The sequence below is a fragment of the Trachurus trachurus genome, assembly GCF_905171665.1.
Source record: "Trachurus trachurus genome assembly, chromosome: 23".
In the NCBI taxonomy this organism is placed as follows: Eukaryota; Metazoa; Chordata; class Actinopteri; order Carangiformes; family Carangidae; genus Trachurus; species Trachurus trachurus.
The window spans coordinates 16,294,284-16,315,273 of record NC_139912.1 but is presented as its reverse complement, the minus strand read 5'-3'; the positions used below and the strand labels follow the sequence as shown (position 1 = coordinate 16,315,273).

The 20,990-nt window shown below is 42.6% G+C and overlaps 1 protein-coding gene across 1 annotated transcript in view; it reads left to right on the top strand.

The window, feature by feature from the left end:
- Window positions 1–10,981: 10,981 nt before the first annotated feature.
- tafa5a (TAFA chemokine like family member 5a) overlaps window positions 10,982–20,990 on the top strand; it is a gene marked incomplete at both ends in the record, with an annotated part of 125,483 nt that continues 115,474 nt past the window's right edge. The window contains one exon of the mRNA XM_083999421.1: window positions 10,982–11,093. Within this exon, the coding sequence (XP_083855547.1) occupies window positions 10,982–11,093 (112 nt within the window). The remainder of the gene's footprint in view (window positions 11,094–20,990) is intronic.

The following is a 20,990-nucleotide window of genomic DNA, read 5'->3' as shown; positions in this document are numbered from 1 at the left end:
TTCTTTTTTTTTTTCGAGAATACTGATTCCTGCCCTTCATGCTTCTCCTCTATTCCTCACTCATAAGGTTGAGGAAAAAGAGATAAAAAGACAGAGACAGGAATGTGCAAAAGAGTGAGCAGGGCCAAGGAGACCGGAAACCAGAGTCCAGAGTCGAATAGTTGTACAGACCCCCAGAGAGACTTGGGGAGAGTCTGGCTAAGAGATGGGACCTGGGGTTTGACAAAAAAGGAAAAAAAAAGTACAGGCCAGGAGGCTGGGAGTGGAGACTGGAGTGAGGATATTAGAATTCGGGTGGTGAAAGCTGGAGGCAACAGAATGGAAACGGTGTGAGTGTGGGGCAGAGTGTTGAGATGGAGAGAAGAGGCATCAGAGTTGGCAAACGAAGTATGGGGTAGTGAGCGAGGGCACGGCCGAGGACTGTGGTCTGGGACGTTGCAAAGTTAGTCGAGATTGGAGCTGAAGACAGGAGCAAAAGAGAAAGCGGGCAAAGGCTAAAGCAGGGCTATGACTGCAGGAAGGGCTTAGAGAGAGATTACTCAGCTGCCCGCCTGTCTGGGATTGATCTAATACACCACAAGGTGGCTGTTCCTGATCGAATATAGGTGATTAGCCAGCAGATTGCCACGCAGCCTCGAGCATGATGAAAGATGAAATAGAAAAGAACTTCCTCTACTCCGCATGTAAATCTTTGGACTTGCATTTGTTTATGATCTAATTCTGAAAGTTCTTAACCCATTTAGAAATCAATCATTTTTTCAAAAAGGGATTTGTTTTCACTGGGACACAATCTTATTACAGCAAAACAATACCCGTCAGTTAAGCTTCTGTAAGGAGCCACCGTTTCCCTTCTATAAATGGCCCTTTTACAAGCTTTAGACTGGGCCTGGCAGATTTAAACCAACGGGAAATTTACACACAATGGCTTTGATTAGAGCCCTGCTTCATGCTCACCTCCTATTCCCAGACTTCTATTTCCAAGTATCTCATAACATTGCTTCCAAAAAGCTCATATGGGATCATTTCAGATTCCCAGAGAAATATATTCATTACCATGCAAATTAGTTTGGGAGTCGTTGACTTAAAGCATTCGCCATACTTCATTTCAGAGTCTGTAAATGCAATTAATGGGACCTTGTTCAGAAGAAAGAGAATTGCCTGCAGATAATTGTCATTGTCAGGATCCTATTAAAAAGTTTCTCCCCCCAGTAAAACATAGCATTGAGACGAAGTGGTAGCCATCACGTAACTGCGACATAGGCCTTATAATGGGATAATAAAACGTCTTTCATCTGCCATGACTAGAGCGATACTCACAACAATGCAACACAAAATGATTTCCGACATGATTTCTGAGCGCACCCCTTTCAATTACCATTCTTGAACAATCTATGCAAATAGGCTACCTGCAGCGCCCAGCTGCGTCAGATGCCGTGTGAAATCCTACTTAGCGGGGATTGGGGAGGAGAAATATTGAGGTGGGATAGGGACATGAAAAGATGTGTGCAGAAGGAATGCAAATAGAAGGATTCAAATGCTGTTGTATTCAAGTGCAGATCACTGGAAAAGAAGAGGCACTGTTGCTTTAAAAAAAAAAACAGCTTGTTTCTGTGTTATAAGAGAAGCAACAATGTCAAATCCTAAGGAGGAGAAACAGAGAAAGAAATGTTTAAATCTGGAGCCACTTGTTCATCACTATGGTGATAATCTATGATCCGGGATGATGGGGTCAGAGGCAGGTGACAGACAAACAGCCCAGAGCAAATACAGATAGAGTTATTGGATGCGTGTTGTGTATACTGTAGCTCAGCAAATCTATGCCGTGGAGGGCAAACAGCACATAAGTTGTGATTTAGTTTTACTTTCAGTTAATTTAACTCATCGTACTGTAGGAGTAAACATACAAAGAAATGACACCCAAGTCTTTCAGCTCATTATTTTGTTGTTTAACAGCTTCCAGTGACAGCAAACACTAGAAGACCTCTGATATATTAAAAACATTAAACAAAGCACAAAGACAAATAAGAAGCTACAGCCTTAGCTTAGCATTAAGAGAGGAGATGGGGGATAGCTTAGCTCCATCCAAAGGTAAAAAAAAAAAACCTATAAACTTTATATGTATAAAAGAAAAAGAGGATCTATGAGTGGATTTACTACCTTTGAGCAGACCCAGAAAACAGTTTCCCCTATTTCTAATAGCATGGAGTCAAGATAAGCTAGAATTGAGCTAGGCTAATCATCTCATGACTGCTTTAATTGGAATGGACAGTGGAGCGGTGTCAATCCTCTCATCTAAATCTAGTTGGAGTTTTGAAGTGTATTTTTTGGGCATTTTTTTCTTAATTTGACAGCACAGCCAAGAGAGACAGGAAATGGGGAGGCAGAGAGCGGGGGGAATGACATGCAGTAAAGGGCTGCCCGATGCAGGATTCAAACTGGGGTCAACTGCGGCAAAGACTTATAGCCTCTGCATATGGAGCGCCTGCTCAACCCACTGCGCCGCAATGCAATTTTTGATTTTTGATTGTGTGTCAAAAATTGGTTGTTTCGATGCTTAATTCATCTTATATGTTTGAGAATAGCCAATATTCTTGTGATAGTGTGGTTTTTAAGGTTAAACTCAGCTCTCCACATACCCATTGCCCATAACAAAATGATTCTGGGCTGGACAGCTTTGAATTGATGGTACAGTACAGTAGGTAACAAAATTGGAACTATGGATCTGATTTTGTTACTTATTTACCCTTTTTTTCAGTTACAAGTGTGTGACATTTTGTTTTCCTTCTTTCTATTACATTTTCTTTTTAGCTGTTGGCAAGTTGCCAAGCCAGGAGGTAACACAACCAGATGCACCTGTTATCCATTTGTAAATGACAACAGAGACATGGGTACGTGGAACAGGTGGGTCACTCTGTTCCCACCATGTTGTTTACCTGGGATCAACACTCCTCCCTGCTGCTGGAAGCCATATTATCCCTTAGCTCTGTCTCCATTAGTCACAAGGCTGTGCTGAAATGTTAATTTGCCAGGAGAGGAGAGCTCAGGCTGAGAAGAGTTCACCAGTTACCGCACTCAGGTCAACTCGACACATTGGATATAAGATGGGGCAGCGATGAGAGGTCAAGGCATTTATCTCATGCACATAATCATGCCTATCAGCATCATCATCCGTCATGTCAGAATTGGATTATTTCCTACGTGCCGGGAGAAGATACATGTGCAGCATCACATGTGGGCACGCATTTATCGTCTGTGCCTGTTCCCTGTGGGATCTCAGGTAATCAGAGATGTCAGCGGAAGATCCTGGGGTGGAACGTACTATGATTGTAACCACACATCTCCATTAGAAGAGAGGATAATTACACTGTATCATCATATCATCTCATAGCTGGATGTTCCGTCACCACTGCTCTGGCCAGCTGACAAAAAGCGTTAGCACCACATTGAAGTGTGGAGAAATTATGTGTCAATTCCACATCGTAAACACAGTGACACATTACCTGACGGAAATAAAAAACATTTTATTTGACACAGATTGAAGCAGGATATTGAGCGCTGGATTGAAAAGGTAAATGATGACTTTGGCCCCATGAACCATCTCGATGCATCACACGGCAACACGGTAATAAATTGCACAAATATATGACATATGGGTTATTTTTCACACATACAATATGAGTAGTTTATCAAACGAGGAGACTAATGTGAAATACTGAGTTGTAATGGCAGAGCTGATCAATGATTTAATGTATTCTCATTTTTTATGTCAACACAGAGATGGATCAGGCAATAAAAAGATTTTTCTGCATGATATTGACATCTCCCACAGCATGAGAGACTTCAGAAATTGAGTGAAATGATTAGTTGGACGTCAGCGGCTGTTATTGTTACCGCTGTTGTGTTAATCGCCTATATGCAGTGAAAATCACACAATTCCAAATTCCAAGATAAAGTGACGTTTATGTTCACAAGCTGACTTTTAAGAACTTTGGAAATCCCAATTTTATATCTTGCAGCATCAATTATCAACATTTGAATGCAAGTTTTAAGTCAGTTAATTGTTTTATCTAAATGGGGCCAAATTACAACAGACATTACAAAAATCTAACAAGGAGCAAGTACTTGGTGACATTGGCAAGCAAAAGAATGTATGTGAATGTAAAAGTAAATTGTCACATCGTCTATGAATTTGAAGTTATACATAAAATAATGTAAAATAATGTATTTTTTTCCATGACTTTAGACATTTAAGTATTTGTCTACAGATCAGACACATTTGTCATCACATTTTTCAAGTCATCACACACGTTCATAAATGTTGTTTTGAATAGTAAATCCTGAAAGAAATGTGTCATCTTTACTGAGACTAATATCCATTGAGGCAACACTCTGTATTGTCTTACTTGACTTGTTTATAATGAATAATAATTTAATTAATTCCACACTTTTCAGTAAAATAAACACATCAGCTAGTTGTTGGGAAAGCCACTGACATATTGTATTCATAAGCTTTTATGCCACACCGATATTGTTTTCATTGAAAGCTAAAATGAGAAGATATTGTCATCGCTGAAGGCCAAAATGAGAAATGTTACCATCATGCTGACGTGTTATCAGCACAGCAATTAACTGGCTGACTTCATGAAGCTGTATAGCTTCAGTATAAAGTCTCTTTCTCCCTCGCTCTGCGTGGTGGTGATCCAACTGTCTCCCAGATATTCATAGAGCTGAAAACGCTGCTCGGTTTTCCCTCTTTCTCTTAATCCACGACTGTAAGAGAGAGCCTGCTGTGTTACCAAGAAGAAGACTTTGTACGCTTAAATCACTGAGTGGCAAGCTAAGTTCAAAGCCCTCTTCGGTGGCCCAATAAAGAGGAAGTAGCTTGTGTCTGGACGGATCAAAGGGAAGAAGCACAGAGAAAGGTCAGGTCTCAGATGCTCCCACACTAAGAAGCTCAGTGCAGCGCTGAGAGTAGAAGCTCCCCACCACGATTTCTATTACAGACACAATGGTTGCTGCTATAGGCTCATATAGGTGATACGTTATTCTACATGTTCATTATTGTTCAAATAGAAAGAAAATAGCATACTTACCTGCTTTTTCTTGGTTCCTAATTGCCTCTTCATTCTCCATTTCTTTTACATTTTCACGTCAAAATATGCAAGTTTCATCAGCCTCACAACCAAATGGTGCCTCGGTGGAGCGAGCTTCCTGTTAATTAAGAACGCGAGGATTCACCGTATTTGAACATGCGACCTCGTGGATCCTGGACACCCCGTCTGCTGAGCCACGCTGCTGTTCATACACCATTTTAATTAGGAGGTTCACCATGCTAGCACTTTAGAAATGCAATAATGGTAGGATTTTAACTTCATGCAACTATTCACTTCTTTTGCGTGATGAAACTTTCATCTACTTGTCAGATTCTTGTAAAATCAATGAAAGATGGTGTTGATTAATACCAACAATCAGTCAGAGAGCTGCATTAGCTGGAGGTTTATCAGCGGGAGAGGCTTGGAAATGGAGGTGTAAAATTGAAGCACAACGTTTAGATATGGAGCCCCAAAGGGTTCGGCGCTGAGTATATAATTAAGTCATAATGAATTAAGTAATTATATGAATGTAAGTCAAGTGAATGAGAAAGTGGTCTCAGTCTTTTGGACAACCGCAATAGCATATTTTTCCATTAACATAGTTTTATTTTCTTCAATGATAGAAATGTTTATTTAAAACCACCCCCTTTCCAAAGTCTGTTAGTTTTGAAACTAACAGATTTATTTTGTATAAAAATCTATTTCATATTGCTGCTTCTCATGATTTTATGTTTATTTCATGGCACTTTTTATTTCATGGATGGAGAATCCTCCAGCATCACTGCTGTTGCCAGCTGCCAGGTGTCAGACAACAGAGGAGCAAAGAAGATTTTGGCGGGAGCTGTTGCTGCCATGACATCCTTTCTCACGGGACGAGATGCCGCGGCAGAGAGGAGGATTCAGAAACAGAAAAGGTTTAGATCTTGGTTGTACAGAAGAAACACGGGTGGGAGGATTTAACCGGGAAAAAAAATAACAATTTACTGTGGAAGAAATAATTCAGTGGATGACACTGTCAAGTCAGCCTGTGCTGATTTGAAAGGGCTGAGAGACATTGAGTTCTTCAGCACGTCCTCCACACATGCAGGTTAGGTTAAATGTGATGCAGTAGCACCAGCCGTAAAGCATTCATGCATTCATAAACTGGTTTTAATTGGATGTGGACTGGGTTTTTATGAAGTACTTCATCTTTATTCTGCACTAAATTTATACTCGAATATTGATTTTAATAGTTTGTTGGACTCACAGATGGTGAGAGTGAACTAGAACATGACTTTCTTTGTTCCTTAGTAACCGGACCAACAGTTTTTACTTCCTGCTGATGTCCTCGAGAGGCAGCAGACACAGTGAGAGTGTTGGTCAGAATAATCGCTGATGACTTAGCTATTCTTAGAACCTTGCTGTGTTTACTTAATGTGGTAGTAGAGGAAAGGTCAGGAGGTCAACAAAATCGTTAGGCTTTATTCTCCTGGGAGCAGGGGTTGCCACAGCGTAGAGGTTTTCTCCTGTAAATGAGGAGCCATGTATACATGGTGAAATGAAAACTCCGTTCCAGAAATGAGTAATAGATGAAAAACATCCCAGAACATAAGGACTGTACTTATATCCACACATTGGGCACCAGTATCTGGGGATATTGCTACAGAGCTTTCTGTCCAAAGACGAAAATATAACACTGCCAGCACCTCTAAATTTCTCTAATCAACATGTTATATCGCTGCTACTTAAAGCAATGTGTAGCAAGTATAATTAAGAGACTAAAAACAAAAATGCACTACACTGCAAAAGGTCATGGGCAGGGCACAAAAGTAAAACAAGAACATTAAAAGAAACTATAAAACAGAGGTCCTTATAGCAAAAAATTAAAGGTCATTCCATAAAAGCACTAAGTGCGTTTTAAGGAGCTCTATTTGAAAAACAAGTCAGCGGTAGCCGGTCTAAATTCCACAGTTTTGGAACAAAAAGCTTTAATGGCAACAACTTGATTTATTTTTCTGTTGCTTTGGCTGCAGCAGTTAATTGTTACTTTTATTCATCTTCACCTGTGCATTTTTGCTTTTGCCGGTCGAGATTGTTTTGGTGTGTCACTTGAAGTTCAACAAGTTTCCTGATCCAGGGGCATTGTTTAGCTCAGGTGGTAGATTAAAGGCAAAAAGCCCCAAAAATATACTTTAAAAAAAAGCTTCCTGATCCAGGAGTAAATTCTACCTTTTTGACTTTCCTAAATGTGTCCTAAATATCTAAATTTTGCAATCTATGCCAGGGGAGGTAGATGTTTTATTGTGCTTGTTCACTTTTTCATAAATGCTAGACAATTTTCCAGCGACCAAGGTTGACCATCTGAAACTTTGTGAAATACTGACCATGGTTCAGTTTTTCTCTCTCTCTCTCTCTCTCTCTCTCTCTCTCTCTCTCTCTCTCTCTCTCTCTCTCTCTCTCTCTCTCTCTCTCTCTCTCTCTCTCTCTCTCACCGTGTGTTATGAAATACCATCTGTTGATTTAATATTCTGTAATTACACCTTTGGTAAAAGGAGGTGACACTTCATTCAAGCTTGAGTATTAGCTTTGAAAACCATCTCTTCAAAAACACCATTAAGCATCAAGTAAACAAAACGGAATGGCAGAGCTGCCTTTATTGCTTGCTCCATTAGTTACAGGTATCATTCACTGCTCTCTCCACAGCTGAGTGTTTTGCTAGTCTTAGCTACAGAGATTTGATGCTAAGATTTTGGTTGTGGTTGTGTTTATCAAAGGAGTGCATTATGTTATGTTGGCAGCAGCTTGCAGATGCTTCTTCTGCAACTCCCCATCTCCACCATTTACACTCCACAGATATTTGCCGAATCCATTTGAACTCCCAACAGTAGGCAGACTCCAGTGCTAAGCACCAATGAACACAAAGAGTCAACAGAACCAGACCAGTGCTACGCTGTTGTTTCATGTTGAGAGAGAATAATATTTATAGGAGAAGCACAAATGACTGGTGGGAAAACAGTCAAGGAAGCAGTCGAGGCACTCTGATGTAAATAAATATAAAAATCCTTTATTGGAAACGGGGACCAACGCGTTTCGACAAACAAGTCTTCTTCAGGGTGTGGCAAGCAAAGCAAACAGGTAGCATAAATAGGTGGATGGGTGCATGTGACCAGAAGTAGAAGATATTTTATTACGGTTCATAACCAAAACAAATGCGAGGCAGTCATAACATATATGTAGGGCACAGCTTGTATCCAGGCTGCAGCAAATGGCTGTTTCTGTGTAGGAGAAACATTGATTGGGAAAACAGTGTATATGTGCTTAATTGCTTGATTTGCATTGAAAGCGTGTGCATCTTAGTTAATGTGTACATGTGTGGGTTCATGTTGTTCATTCTGTGCGTGTGCCAAGCAGGCTCTGGCCTTGCTGTACAGTCAGTGCCACAGTCACTGACATAACACCATGCGGGAGGCAACATGCCAGTGCTTTCAAACCTGGCCTGTAATTGACTGACTGTCCACTGCCTTTAAAATCGGGCCTGCTAATAGCATACAGACAGCGAGCCAGAGAGTTGATGAAAGGGGAGATGTTTCTGGAGAAAAAAAAAGTCCACTTTTCACATTGTTACCAACATAGGTTACAGAATAGAGCAATTACATACAGATTTAGAGCTTTACAAGGACTGATAGGGACACATACAGCAATTAACTATTTTATTACAGCCAGTGTGGTTTACAATCTGGTTTTACAAGAGCCCCAGTCTAGTGCACATTACTACAGCAAGGCTAAGCCGGGATAACTTGGAATCTCTATAAAGGAACTTGCTGGCACTGATAGCCCAGCTGACAGACCATCTCTATTAACTCCAAAATAGAAGCGCAATATTTTTTGGCTAGACTCATGAGAGAGGCATATTTGTTCCCTGAAGACCGCAGGATGATGTGGGCACAGTATGTCCGACGGGGTATGTTGAGGTGAATGCACAGAGTCCCCCCACCCAACCCACCCCAGACCCACACTGCCAGCAGCAGGCAGGGCAGAGCCAGCTCCGGTTTGATGGGTGCAGCCAGAGTGTGGAACCGCTCAGTGGAGCTGTCCATGGTGCTAGCGCCGCGTTCTGTTGTACACAAAGCTGGCACTGGCGCTGTCCGTGGTGCTGAAGCGCCTCTGTGTTGGGCCGAGCGTCAGCACCGTGGCGCTGTCCATGGACGAGCTGCCGCAGGGATGTTACCTGGCGCTATCCGTGGTGCTGAAGCTCCACTGAAGCTCCTGCATGCGCTCCACTGCACTTCCACTAGGGCTGATAGCCAGTAGAAGTCTGTTAACTGACTCTATTGTTATAGAGAGAAGTGTTCTGATATTTACTTTATTACAATTAGCGGGATTAAAATGTGTATACTTAAATTAATAGTGGGGATTTCAAAAAAGACTTCTACAAAAGAAAATAAAACAGATAAAGGTGATGACATAGGTGTATCTCTTTGAAATATAAAGTTACAACCCTATCACTGCTGTGAAGTTTTAATGAGGCATGTTTCTCAGTGACGCTTTTGACAGAGTAGCTTCCATCTCTTACCAACAGAATTAGCAACAATATAGCCCGTTATTTGCCTTGTAAAACTATTTATGAATAAGGTTTTCAAGGATGGGTATGTACATAAAAAAGGACAATAAAGTCAATTTAAACTTGATGTAAGAACTGTCCTCCATGGCTGTAACAGTCCAGTGACATACAGCATGTGTAACTGTACCATTTGGGGATACATGCACCTTTAAAACCGTTCACCTCGTGCTATACCTGCCAAAAACACACCCAATCCATAATTCATAAATAAATATATAAAGAAAAATCCTTGATTACATGATTTATGTGTAGGTGGGAATTATGTGCCTCTTATGAAAGAAGATATTACTTGTGAGAAGAGATCACTCAATATGTATTGATTCAAAAATCAACCAAACATACACCAATATATAAAATCGATGAAAACGCTGTAAGTCGTCATTCACGCTGTGATTTTTTATGACGTAAAATGATTATTTCTTCTTTCTGTAACGGCGACAAGCTGTTGTGATATCACTGTAAACCGCGACCTCAAGTGGCTTATTGCTGACGTAATATCGATTATCTGAATGTTTCACTTTGGACAAAATCACTTGGAGTCGCACAGTGCGCACTTTTCCTCCCGCTCCTTTCTCCCACAGTCTCTCCGTCTCTACACATCCATCCTCCGTTTCCTCCTGTAAGCATGCTGTGATCTTCATCTATACTTCGAGCCCAAAACCGTGAGATTAAGGGACTTTTTTTTTCTTCCTTCTTGCACGACCAGCCCTCCTCCATCCATCCCCACCACCTATCTATCCATTCAGGCGGATTTTACTCGGACCTGGTCTGTTTTTCAGCCCGGTCTTTGGGGCTGTGCCGTCGGGGCTGCTGAAGCTGGAGAGGATCGTTGAAAACCTACCACAGGTGTAAGCAGGTTTTACGACGCTGCGGTACAAATGATTGAACACTGAGCATTAAACTCAACGCAATCTTCAGGCACCAACACACCGCGCTCCTTTTTCCTGAGAAATAGGACGGAGATAGAGGTTAACACACTTTGGGACAACTAAAGGGACGTTTTCCAACTTATGTCTCTGACCGAATAGGCTATAAAACACTGCTTTTATCTCCCAGCTGGGATTCCTAAGGAAGATGTGACCTTTTCTTTTGCGCACCGGCAATCCGACTACCTAATGAGCAAATCACTGCTTTTCTATCAGTTGCTCGATCTTGACATGTCTTTTTGTGGGATTACACGCGGAGATATGAGCACTGTAAGAGGCCGAGCTGGATTGTGAGGTTACTACCTTTTTGTTTTTCTTTTTTATTTGTCTCTTCGAAGAGGAAGTAGCGCTCTGTACGTTCAATGGCTTCAGTGTCAAGGTTGGCAAGGCGCAAGGATGCCAGTCGCTGGCCGAGGATGTCGTCAACTTTCTGGGCTGTGGTGCTTCTGACAGCGCTGCTCGTTCTCTACTGCGGTAAGTCCGGTCGCTCTTCTCCTCCTTCTCTCTTTTTTTTCTTCTTCCCCTCCTTCTACCACTCATATCGGCATTTGGAAGCGCCGGACACGCAGATGCTCGTGCGCAGTGGGTGACCGTGTCATGTGGAGATGCTTTTACACCAAAAATCGTGCCACTGGTATAAGCAATCGCTCTTTGCGTATTGATCCAGGATGAGAGTTGTCGACGTGTCATTTGCTTCTTTTTCTCAACAGTTATTGGACAACACACACACACACACGCACACGCACCCACTAAAACCCACCTGCCCCCTTAATCTTTTTTTTCTTCCTCTCACTCATGGAAACACACGCAGAGGCATGAGCAGGCACTTACGCAGGGGAGAGGGCTTAGATAAGAGGGAATGTGTCTTTATTGTCTGGGGGAACACACTTTTCCTTGGATTGCAGGATGAACCTAAGTGTGCCAGAGGCCTAATTAAATCTCTTGTGACTTCCTTTAATTCTCCCTCTAAGGAACACACACACACCTCTCTCTCCTGAGGGCTTTGTTACTGTCAGACTGACTCACTGAGGTCAGACAGTTGTGCTTCTGGTTTGACTTAACACTGGTTGCAGCGGATTGAACATATATCAAGATTTCATAGAGCATATAAGAAACAGACGTTTAGCCATGAATAATTCCTGTTTAGTTGCACATACAGTCCTCCAGGCAGGAATTCAACGACTGCCGGAGGATAACCTTATTAGGTAAATGTATGCAAACACACACACACATGGTCAAACAATCTCTCTCTTTCCCCCCTCCTCCTCTGCTCTCTATGAGGCTACTTCTCTGGGCCGAGTGTGTCTTTTGATTTCTTGTTCCCTGGCACCCTCACACCTTCTCTCCCTCGCTCTTCCCTTCTCTGTCTCAAAGTGCATCTGACTCACTTACGAGGAGGAATCCAGCTGGCACACCGTGCTCCAGTCTGCTACGTGTGAAAAACCGAGGATATGTGCAACAGCCATGATAAACCCATTAAAAAAAAACATGCACGAAAAAAAAGGGGGAAAAAAGCTGAGGTATTTCATTAGCCGCCGAGCTAATGATTAATATAATCATCTTGCCTTTGAGCACTCTAACTGTGCTGGTGTTGAGGAGGGATAATCAGATTCGTTACATGATCAGTCTCAGGAGTTTTCCATGCAGCATCAACACTTGACCCATGGCCTCTTTCTTTGCCGTCTCTTTCCGTCAACAATGGACAGAAGATTGAGTTTGCTTTGTAATCACACAGACCCCAGGTTAATCAATAGGAGAGAAGTGGAGGGGGGGGCTTGGTTTATGAGAGTAAAAGCTTCTGGATAAGGGAGTGGAGGGGAGACGAGGGTCTTTTTTTCTTTGATGGTGCCTTTGGCCATGTTGATTGATCTCCTGCTTGTGTCCAATCAATGGTGCTTGGATGTTTGTTTCAGTCAGCAGTCTCTTAAACCTCCTCCGCCCCGCACCCTGCACCTCTAAGGGGCTCGACCTCCTCCCCAGCAGTACCTTCACCTCCTCTGGAACTTAATAATCCAGTCGGCAGTGATTCTTTGATTACTTTGATTTCTCTCTTTCATAACCTCTGCACCTCATATTGCTGAGAACTGTTTGGTGTGAAAAGCTGTTTGTCCATCACTGAGGCTGACATAACTCCTATTTTTGCCTCGTTCGGTTTCTAACTCTTGGACCAGTCGAGTAAAATAACAAAACCCATGTTCATCCTTTTTTGTTTCAACCACTATTTGTCTATTAGACAAAACTCCTAAGGCCTCCTTCCTGCCAGTTCTTTCCTTTTAGCTCTCTCCCTTTTAGTCTTGTGGCTGATTAATCTCCTATCATTTGAACTCGCAGCTCTGAAGATTTCACTGCTTCTTTTAGCTTTGTGTTTCTTCTCATCCATTTCCATTTTGTTTGACCTTCCTCGCCTGTGCTGTCCTTCTGTTTTGTCCTTATTTCATATTTATCTTACCCTCTCCTCCACTTTGTTCTTGCGTCCTTTGATGTTCTGGTCAGCTGCGGTCAGTCTTTATCTCCATGTAGCACTCCGTTTTCCTCATACACCACCCCCTCCCTCTTTGTTGCACTTCTTTAATTCTCCCTCGTCTCTTTTCCATTTCTTCAACAGTGACGTCATTTTAGTCTCTTCTTGTGCAAGTCTGAGCTGAGATGACTGTTGCATGTTAGCAGTTTTTTTCTTGCCCTTACATCATCGTTTTCTCATGTCCACCTGCTTCTCTTCTCCTCTGTGTAAAATTCTCCAAATGATGTCATTAGATAATTTCCTTTGCCCAACTAAAATGCCTAGATATTCCCATTTTAGAGGTTTTGGCTTCTAAAAGAAAAAAGAAAAAGTTGCTAATTGATTTTCTGTTGATCAATGAATGATTTAATCTATTGTCTGTATTTCTATATTTTAATTTCTAGCATGGTAAATTTATAGGGACAAAATTCATATGCTGAACCTGCTATATACATACAGTATATACTGCATTTAATGCATGGCCAGGAAAGCAGTCTGCATATATATATATATATATATATATATATATATAGGGCTTCAAACTAATCTTCCCAAGTTGCATATTTCAACTGAAGCATGTGGCTTTTTTTCTCCTTTCTTTTCTTATTTCATGGGGGTAATATGCACTTTCCACTCGTCTGAATGACTCAATATCCTGATGTGTTGGAGAGAATAAAGACGGCGTGTGCACACTGTAGAAATTTACATGCATGGTGTGCACTGTACAGGCATTGTTTGTAGCAAGGACAATTTTAACTTCACAGTGCGGCTGTGTTGTTGCAGCCAAAGGTGGGGAGGAGGAGGAGGAGGAGGAGGAGGGGGGTTGGATGGGTGGGCATGAAGAGAGGGGGATTGAGGGTAGCTCTGTGATTATGGCTATGACTCATATGGTGCCTGTCACCTAGAATCAACATCCAACTTCACACGATCTGCCGTCCTCACTCAGGCCCTTCTGAGGGAGAAAGATTGAAGAGGAGAGAGATGGAGGGAGAAATGCGGTGGAGGGAGGAAGAGAAGAGGGAGGCACTTACGGAGGTGAAGGCAGGTGGTGGCTGCGTATCCTCACTAATATGTTGATAAGGAGAGGGAGAGCTGCGGGGAGAGAGAAGAGGGATGACAGGAGGAGAAATGAAAGGGAAAGGGAGATTTGCAGAAAGACAGGAAGAGGCAGAGAGAGGAGATAAGTAAAAAGAAACCCTGCTGAGGGTGAAAAGGAGGGCACGGTGGAGAGGGGGAGGAAAAAAGTGGAAAGGATCGGTATAAAGGAGGGAAGAGAGAGAAAGAGAGGCACCCGCAAGATAGATGACAAGTGCTCAACAGTTAAACTGCTCCTACTGTAAGCTGCTGTTAGAAACTCTAATCACACCAGAATGCTCCAATAGCCCGTGGTTACATTACAAAAAGAAGAAATAAATAAATTAATGCATTGTGTTCTGTGCACTAGCTCCCTCCTCTGGAAGCTCTCAGCCATGCATTTGTTTGCTGACAGTGCTATTATGTATTCATGAGGCTGTAGCTCTGCATGTGAGCTCGGAGGAAGGCGAAAGATAGATCCCACAAGGCTAGCTAATCAGTATGCTAATCTTAGCTTTGGATGGCTAAAGAATGTAGCACGGCCGCGGTCCTGGTTTGAACTGCGAGCAGAGAAGACGGAGGAAGAGATGAGGGGAAAGATGGAGTAACGAGCAGTGAGGGGGGGGGATGAGAAGGAGGAAAAGAAAAGCAGGAGAGGTCATGTGCAACTCCTTTCTTGTAGCAGAGTCACAACAAAAATGCTGATTTTGAAATAGCTGATTCAGGCCAGCCTTCAGTGTAATCCACATACCTACATGCACAGACAGATATAAGCACTCAAGGGCAAACACACATTAGAGATATTAATGAACGGAACATCAAAGCAGACAAATAGGTTACACAAGTGCACACACACACACACACACACACACACACACACACACACACACACACACACACACACACAAGCACGGCTGCATCAAAGCAATTATTTGGGGTCATACAGAAAAATGCAAATACTCGTGACCCATTTGCTCGTACATGAACGTCACCATGTGAGGTTTAAAGAACGCAAAAAAAAAAGGTCGAACACACGTTCATGAACATACGTTTCCCTGCTGTCAGCCACCAAAGCTTTCCATCGCTGCTTAAAACCTTTTCCCCATCAGATCACTCTGTCTCTCAGCGTGGTCCCCCGTGTTTCCTCTCTGCCTGTTTGTTTATGACTCGCTGTTGTTTTGCGGCTGAAATCGATGGATTGTTGACTGTTGGGAGCGTTGGAGGAGAAAAGAAATGTTTGGACCCACCCAGGCGTCTCACCTCGTCACCCGAAGAGCTGAAAAGCACATAGACTCGCATAGGTGGTGACCCAGGCAGGCTCATATCTAATAGCACACACACACACAGGCACACACACACACATACACGTACACACATTTCTGTCAGGGATGTCTGAGAACCTTGCGAAGCTGATCTGATTCACCAGCCGAGGAAAAAACCGGGACTCGGCTGACCTCGAAAAACGCAAGAACTTGTAGGTGAACGCATGCACATATTTGAATATCTTATCCTATTTTCAGCATAGCCCCGAGCTTCTTCCTCTGCAGGGAGGGAGACGGAGAGAGGAGCCACTGTCAGGAAGCAGCAGAAAGGGCTGGCGATGGCCTGGGGATGTAAATTCATAAAGGGAGTCAACTTGTTGAGTTTTCCACCGAGAAAGCCAAGAGCCACATTATGGACCCCCGGAAATGGGGCCAGAGACCGCATGCATATTTGAACAGCTTTTTAGAAGGCAGCTTTGCAAAATTTAAACACCATGATGAGTGTCATTCGAAGTTAGAAGGGCGGCATGGGGGGGTTGGGGGGGGTTTGGATGGTTTGCTGTTACTGTGTAATGAGCATGCCACAGATGGAAAACATCAAGTTTCATGGGGCAAGAAAGGAATATTAAGCATATTGTGACTTACGGTTTGAAATATTAAGCAGCAATGGGATCGTTTTCACCGTGCGCACGAGCTCATTGACATTAAATGGGAGATGGCAGCGTGGCCACAGGCGGTATGGCTTTTCTGTGCAGCATGCACTCGTGTGACAAGCTGCTGTTTGCATTGTGCTGCTGTGTTGTCTGACACTTAGCGAATACAGCATTTCACAATTAAGGGAATTCTTTCTTTCTTTCTTTTTTTTGATTGTGGTCTTCAGGCATATTGTTCTTGGTGAGGCAACAGGGCATCCAGCTTTAAGAATGTGTTGAAGTTTGGAGACCTGCACTGCGGGGGAAGGCAATATTGTCATGTTGTGTTTTTTTCTCCTGTGACAGACTGCTAAAGTTGACAAGCAGATTGCTTCTTTTCTGAACAATATATCTCTCCTTTTTCAGACGAACATCTGTTTTATTGCCTTAGGAGTTTGTTAAATTTTCACAAACTAGTTCCCAGTTAACGGCATTTGTCCATGCTGAAGTATCTCAATAGTTCTGGATGGGTTTGCACAGACATTCATGGTTTCCAGAGGATGTACCCTACTGACTTTTGTGATAACTCAGTCTTTGTCCTTTTCCTAAAACATCACCAATTGCGTCCAATGTGGATTTTTTTTTTTCATTATGTTTTTCATCCATTTCTAGATTGATTCCAATGGAATTAGTTGTTCTTCTTCACCTGTCAGGATGAATTGTAACAACCGTCCTTTTTGGTGCTGAAATCACAAATCACTCCTTTTATTGCTTCTGAGCTTTTTAGAGTCTTTTACAAAACTTTTTATGCTGCGGTAATATAGAGTGAATTACGTCCAAGCTGTGCTCTCAATCACAAGTGAAGGGAGCTCAGTTTTTAAAAGCTACTGTTCAGTCAATGACAATGGTGAATCAGTAGAGTCAATTTAAGTCCATGTTAAAGGTTGCTCACACATGTCTACTTAACACCTCTGCAAATTAGCATATGTTAGGATGCTAGGCCGCTAAAGATGTACACACGATAAACAATACAAATACAATATACACCTCACAGAGCTGTTACTTGAGCACAGGCTTGTGGACGTTAGCAGCTGCTAACCTCTGCCCTCTAAAAAAATAAAATAAAAGGGATTTACAACAGAAACACAGAAGTCAAATAGACATATTTAGCAATCACAGGTGCAATGTTCTGTGCTGCCTCGCACCTGATCAATAAAAGTTGACCTTTTAGTTGACTAGCTTTATTTGACACACAACACTTAAAAATGCAAGTGTGCAATCAATTACAGGCTCCGCGCCTTTGCTTTCATTATGCATGTTGTGTGTGTGTGTGTGTCTGCTTATTGTTATGAGTATCGATTGAAGAGAAGCTCATGAGGAAACGGCTTAGCAAAAAGAAGGATGTAGTGCCATTTACTGCTGTAACAAACATGTCTACATACAATACAGTATGTGCACTCGTGTAGTGACTGATCATCCAATCTAAGACCTGTTCGGGGTAAAGGGGCAATGGCACGTATGTGTCTCATTAGAACAGCAGGCTTTTTGCTGTAGCTATAGTAAATCCTGGGACGCATCTTTGTGCCTGTGTTTTTTTGTTTTTTTAATCACAGCTACATCTGTGGTGAAACAGCACGCTGCCTGTTTCTCCACAGCTGCTCCATGGTCTCAGAACTGGCAACATCCACAACAGTTGGTGAACTTGTTTGTGCTAAGATGCAGTAAAAGTTTCACTTTTCTGTCTCATCGAATCTACTCTTCTCGACGTTTCATCTGCGACACCTTCTCCTCCTCTGTTTATTTTTTTTGCCTGTCTGTGTTCCTCTGTCCTCTCTACCTACACCTTTGTAACCACTGCGTGACAAACATGAATGCCATAATAGCATGCTAATATGCTGTGACATTTACTTAATGTGAAAACAAATTGCAAAGTGTTTGGAGTTTGCAGTTAGGCAAAGTATCGTCGCATCTGCCACCATGGCTAATTGCACCTTAAATGCTCCGTGTCCCAACGTGAATTAATTTGATGTCAATGTGACTTTAATTACCATTAAAACTGCATGTATAATATTTACATATCATATTGGAAGTGGTGTGTGGCTGAGGGGGCTCAACAGGTCACAGTCAAATAAAGGGGCTGTTTGTGTGTTACTACTCGGTCTCCATTGTAGTATGCAAATATCTTGTGATTACTGCTCGTCCAGCTCTATGCTGGCAACATAGCTTGGAGAAAAACATTGTTTTTCTCATTAAAATGAAAGTCAAGGCATCTTTAATAACATCCCACAGGGGGAAGGCAGACATGTACGACAACTCCAGATTCTAGTACATGCACATGGGCAATTATCGATCTGTAAAGTTGTGGTTACATGGATGAACATATGCTTCTGGTGGAAACAGGCAGCTACACAGCGTTAAACTCAAACCACAACAAGGGATCCACAGCACGTGTGGTATATGGTTGCTAACGTTTACATTGCTGGATATTTACATAACCCACTTGCAAAAAAAAAAAAAATATCTACTTGAATCTACAGAATAACAAAATATTACAGCTGTTATTAAACCCGAGGTCAAGTTTATAACAGAGCACTAAAGCTGCTGTAAATATTAATGTACCATACATATTTGTAAGCTACATTATAACCAGCGCGTGAAATAAACATCACTAACCTGTAGTGATACATAAGGTAACACTTACAATTTCATGTGCGCACTACTTATGTAAATCACTGACAACCTGCTCAGCACCAAAACACCCACGCCACGCTGCATTTCTTGGGAACCCTGGTGAAGATTGTGCGCATGTCGTGTGATATAACAGTTCTTTGGGTTCGTTTGACGATAACATCTAGAGCAGTGGAAGGCTGAGTCAGAGCAGGGACATTTGGACTGCGAACAATTTTGAGATCCGAGTATTTGTCGAAGAAAAAAGTGATTAATGGTAAGTTTTTTCAGACCGGGTCCTGTAAATTTGCGAGATGCGGCTTAATTGGGTCAGAATCTGGACAGAGTCTTGCGGTGTGCTTCTGCCTCGAGAGGATTCATGGATGTGCACTTGTGCTTGTTTTGCCTAGGGCCAGTAAGCCCATTCAGAGAGAGATGCTAAAGCTGCTCCCCCCCTTTATTACTGCAAAAAGCAATTGCTTGGAAGAAAATGCCAGAATGGTGCTTTGAATTCCTGGAGGGGCCCATCACTGAGACGCAGCCCACGGAGCTGAGACAGCTAGCATCTGGAGCAAAGACATGGTGGTAAAGTGGAGAGAGAAAAGAGAGGGAAGGAGGGAGGGAGGGTAAGGAGAGAGGTGGAGAAAGGAAAAGAGGGAGTGGGATGGCAGAGAGGCAATGGGAAGGAGAGAGAGTAGGTGAGGGAGGAGAGACGGACGGAGTGCACCAGGGAGGCAGAGAAATGGCGAGTGCGAGACAGACGGAGCAAGGGGTTGACGAGGGAGCAGTAGAAAGAAACTTGGGAGAGAAAAAAGGAGTGTGCAGGCAATGAGACAAAAAGACAGACAGACGAGAACACTCAGACGGTCCACCAATTGACAGCCAGTTGGGGAATAAAGTCAGCTAACACAATGAAGCAGTCGGCAGACAGACTCGCCGCGGAGTAGCCGAGAGGCTCTCAGAAGTAGAAACAAATATTACATTAGAAGAGACAGAAGCCATTTGTCACAGTGGGAGGCCTGAGAGGTAGTTAAGCTGCAGAATATAGGGACCCGTACCCTGCTTGATACATGTCGCCATGAGGAGGAAATTGTGCTGAAGTCAACTCTGTTCAATCAGTTGTCTGGTGTCCTTCAATGACTCCCGCACTTAACAAGATAACAGCAGCACAAAGTTTCGCCGGCCCAACTCTCGAGAACTTGTTATGGGGCCTTGAGGGCCTCCCCTCATTCCTTCTCTCAGTCCTTTCCGCCCTCCTTTAATCCTCCCATCCTTCCCTTTCCCGCCAGCTTGTCAGCCGCACCACCTCCGCATCAAGGCTCGGTTGACATAGATGCTGACAGCCCACGATTCAATGTTAATGTTTCTGGATGATAAATTTCGCTGGACGTTTATGGCCCTAAATGACAGCTGCACTCTGTCTGCACCCAGATGTTAGAGACGGTTGAGATTCTGACACCGTTTCAAGGATTGTTGCAGACAGACGCACAAAAAGGCAGAAGGATAGACAAACAGTCGGTCTTCTTTTGGCTCTGCGCCACAAGGTGCATTACCTGGCCCCCAATTTGAAATGGCTTCATTAAATAATAGCTGGAGTATGTTCATAATAACAAAAGCATCTGTTTTCTTATTTTCTCTCTCTGTCTTTCTCCTGCTCTGTCTGCCTCTCTCCAACTTAAGCTGCTGACACTCTCCGTGATTGATATGGAAATTACAATGCGCTTGCCCTCATTTATCTTGCACTGTTCCTTGTTGCTGGTCCAACAACCATTCTGGGATGCAGAAACGATGAACTAATTTGCAGTTGCTGTTGCAGAGAGCAAAAGGGATATACTGTAAAGATTTGATTTGAGACCCTGCATAGCCCAGAGGATGAGGACAGTTTCACATTTTTTAATGGAAAAAACAACCACTATGCCCATGCACAAAGCAGTAACCTCAATATTTCCAGAGGCACATAGCCTGGAGTACGGAGTCCCAGAAGCGACAGATGTCACTAATTGGATGAGTCAACATGTGTCACTGAAGACATAAATAAATGATGCTTCTGCTTCTGAACTGCTACTGAATAATTTAGATGTATGTATGTATAACTATAAAATCTTTCCATTTACCTTCCATTCACCCATGACTATAATTTTCACAATTCATCTCCCACTTTTACTGTTTTGTGGATCACAGCACATGTTTATTGTTTTGTCTCTAATTTTCTGTCTTGTATAGAATGACATACAGG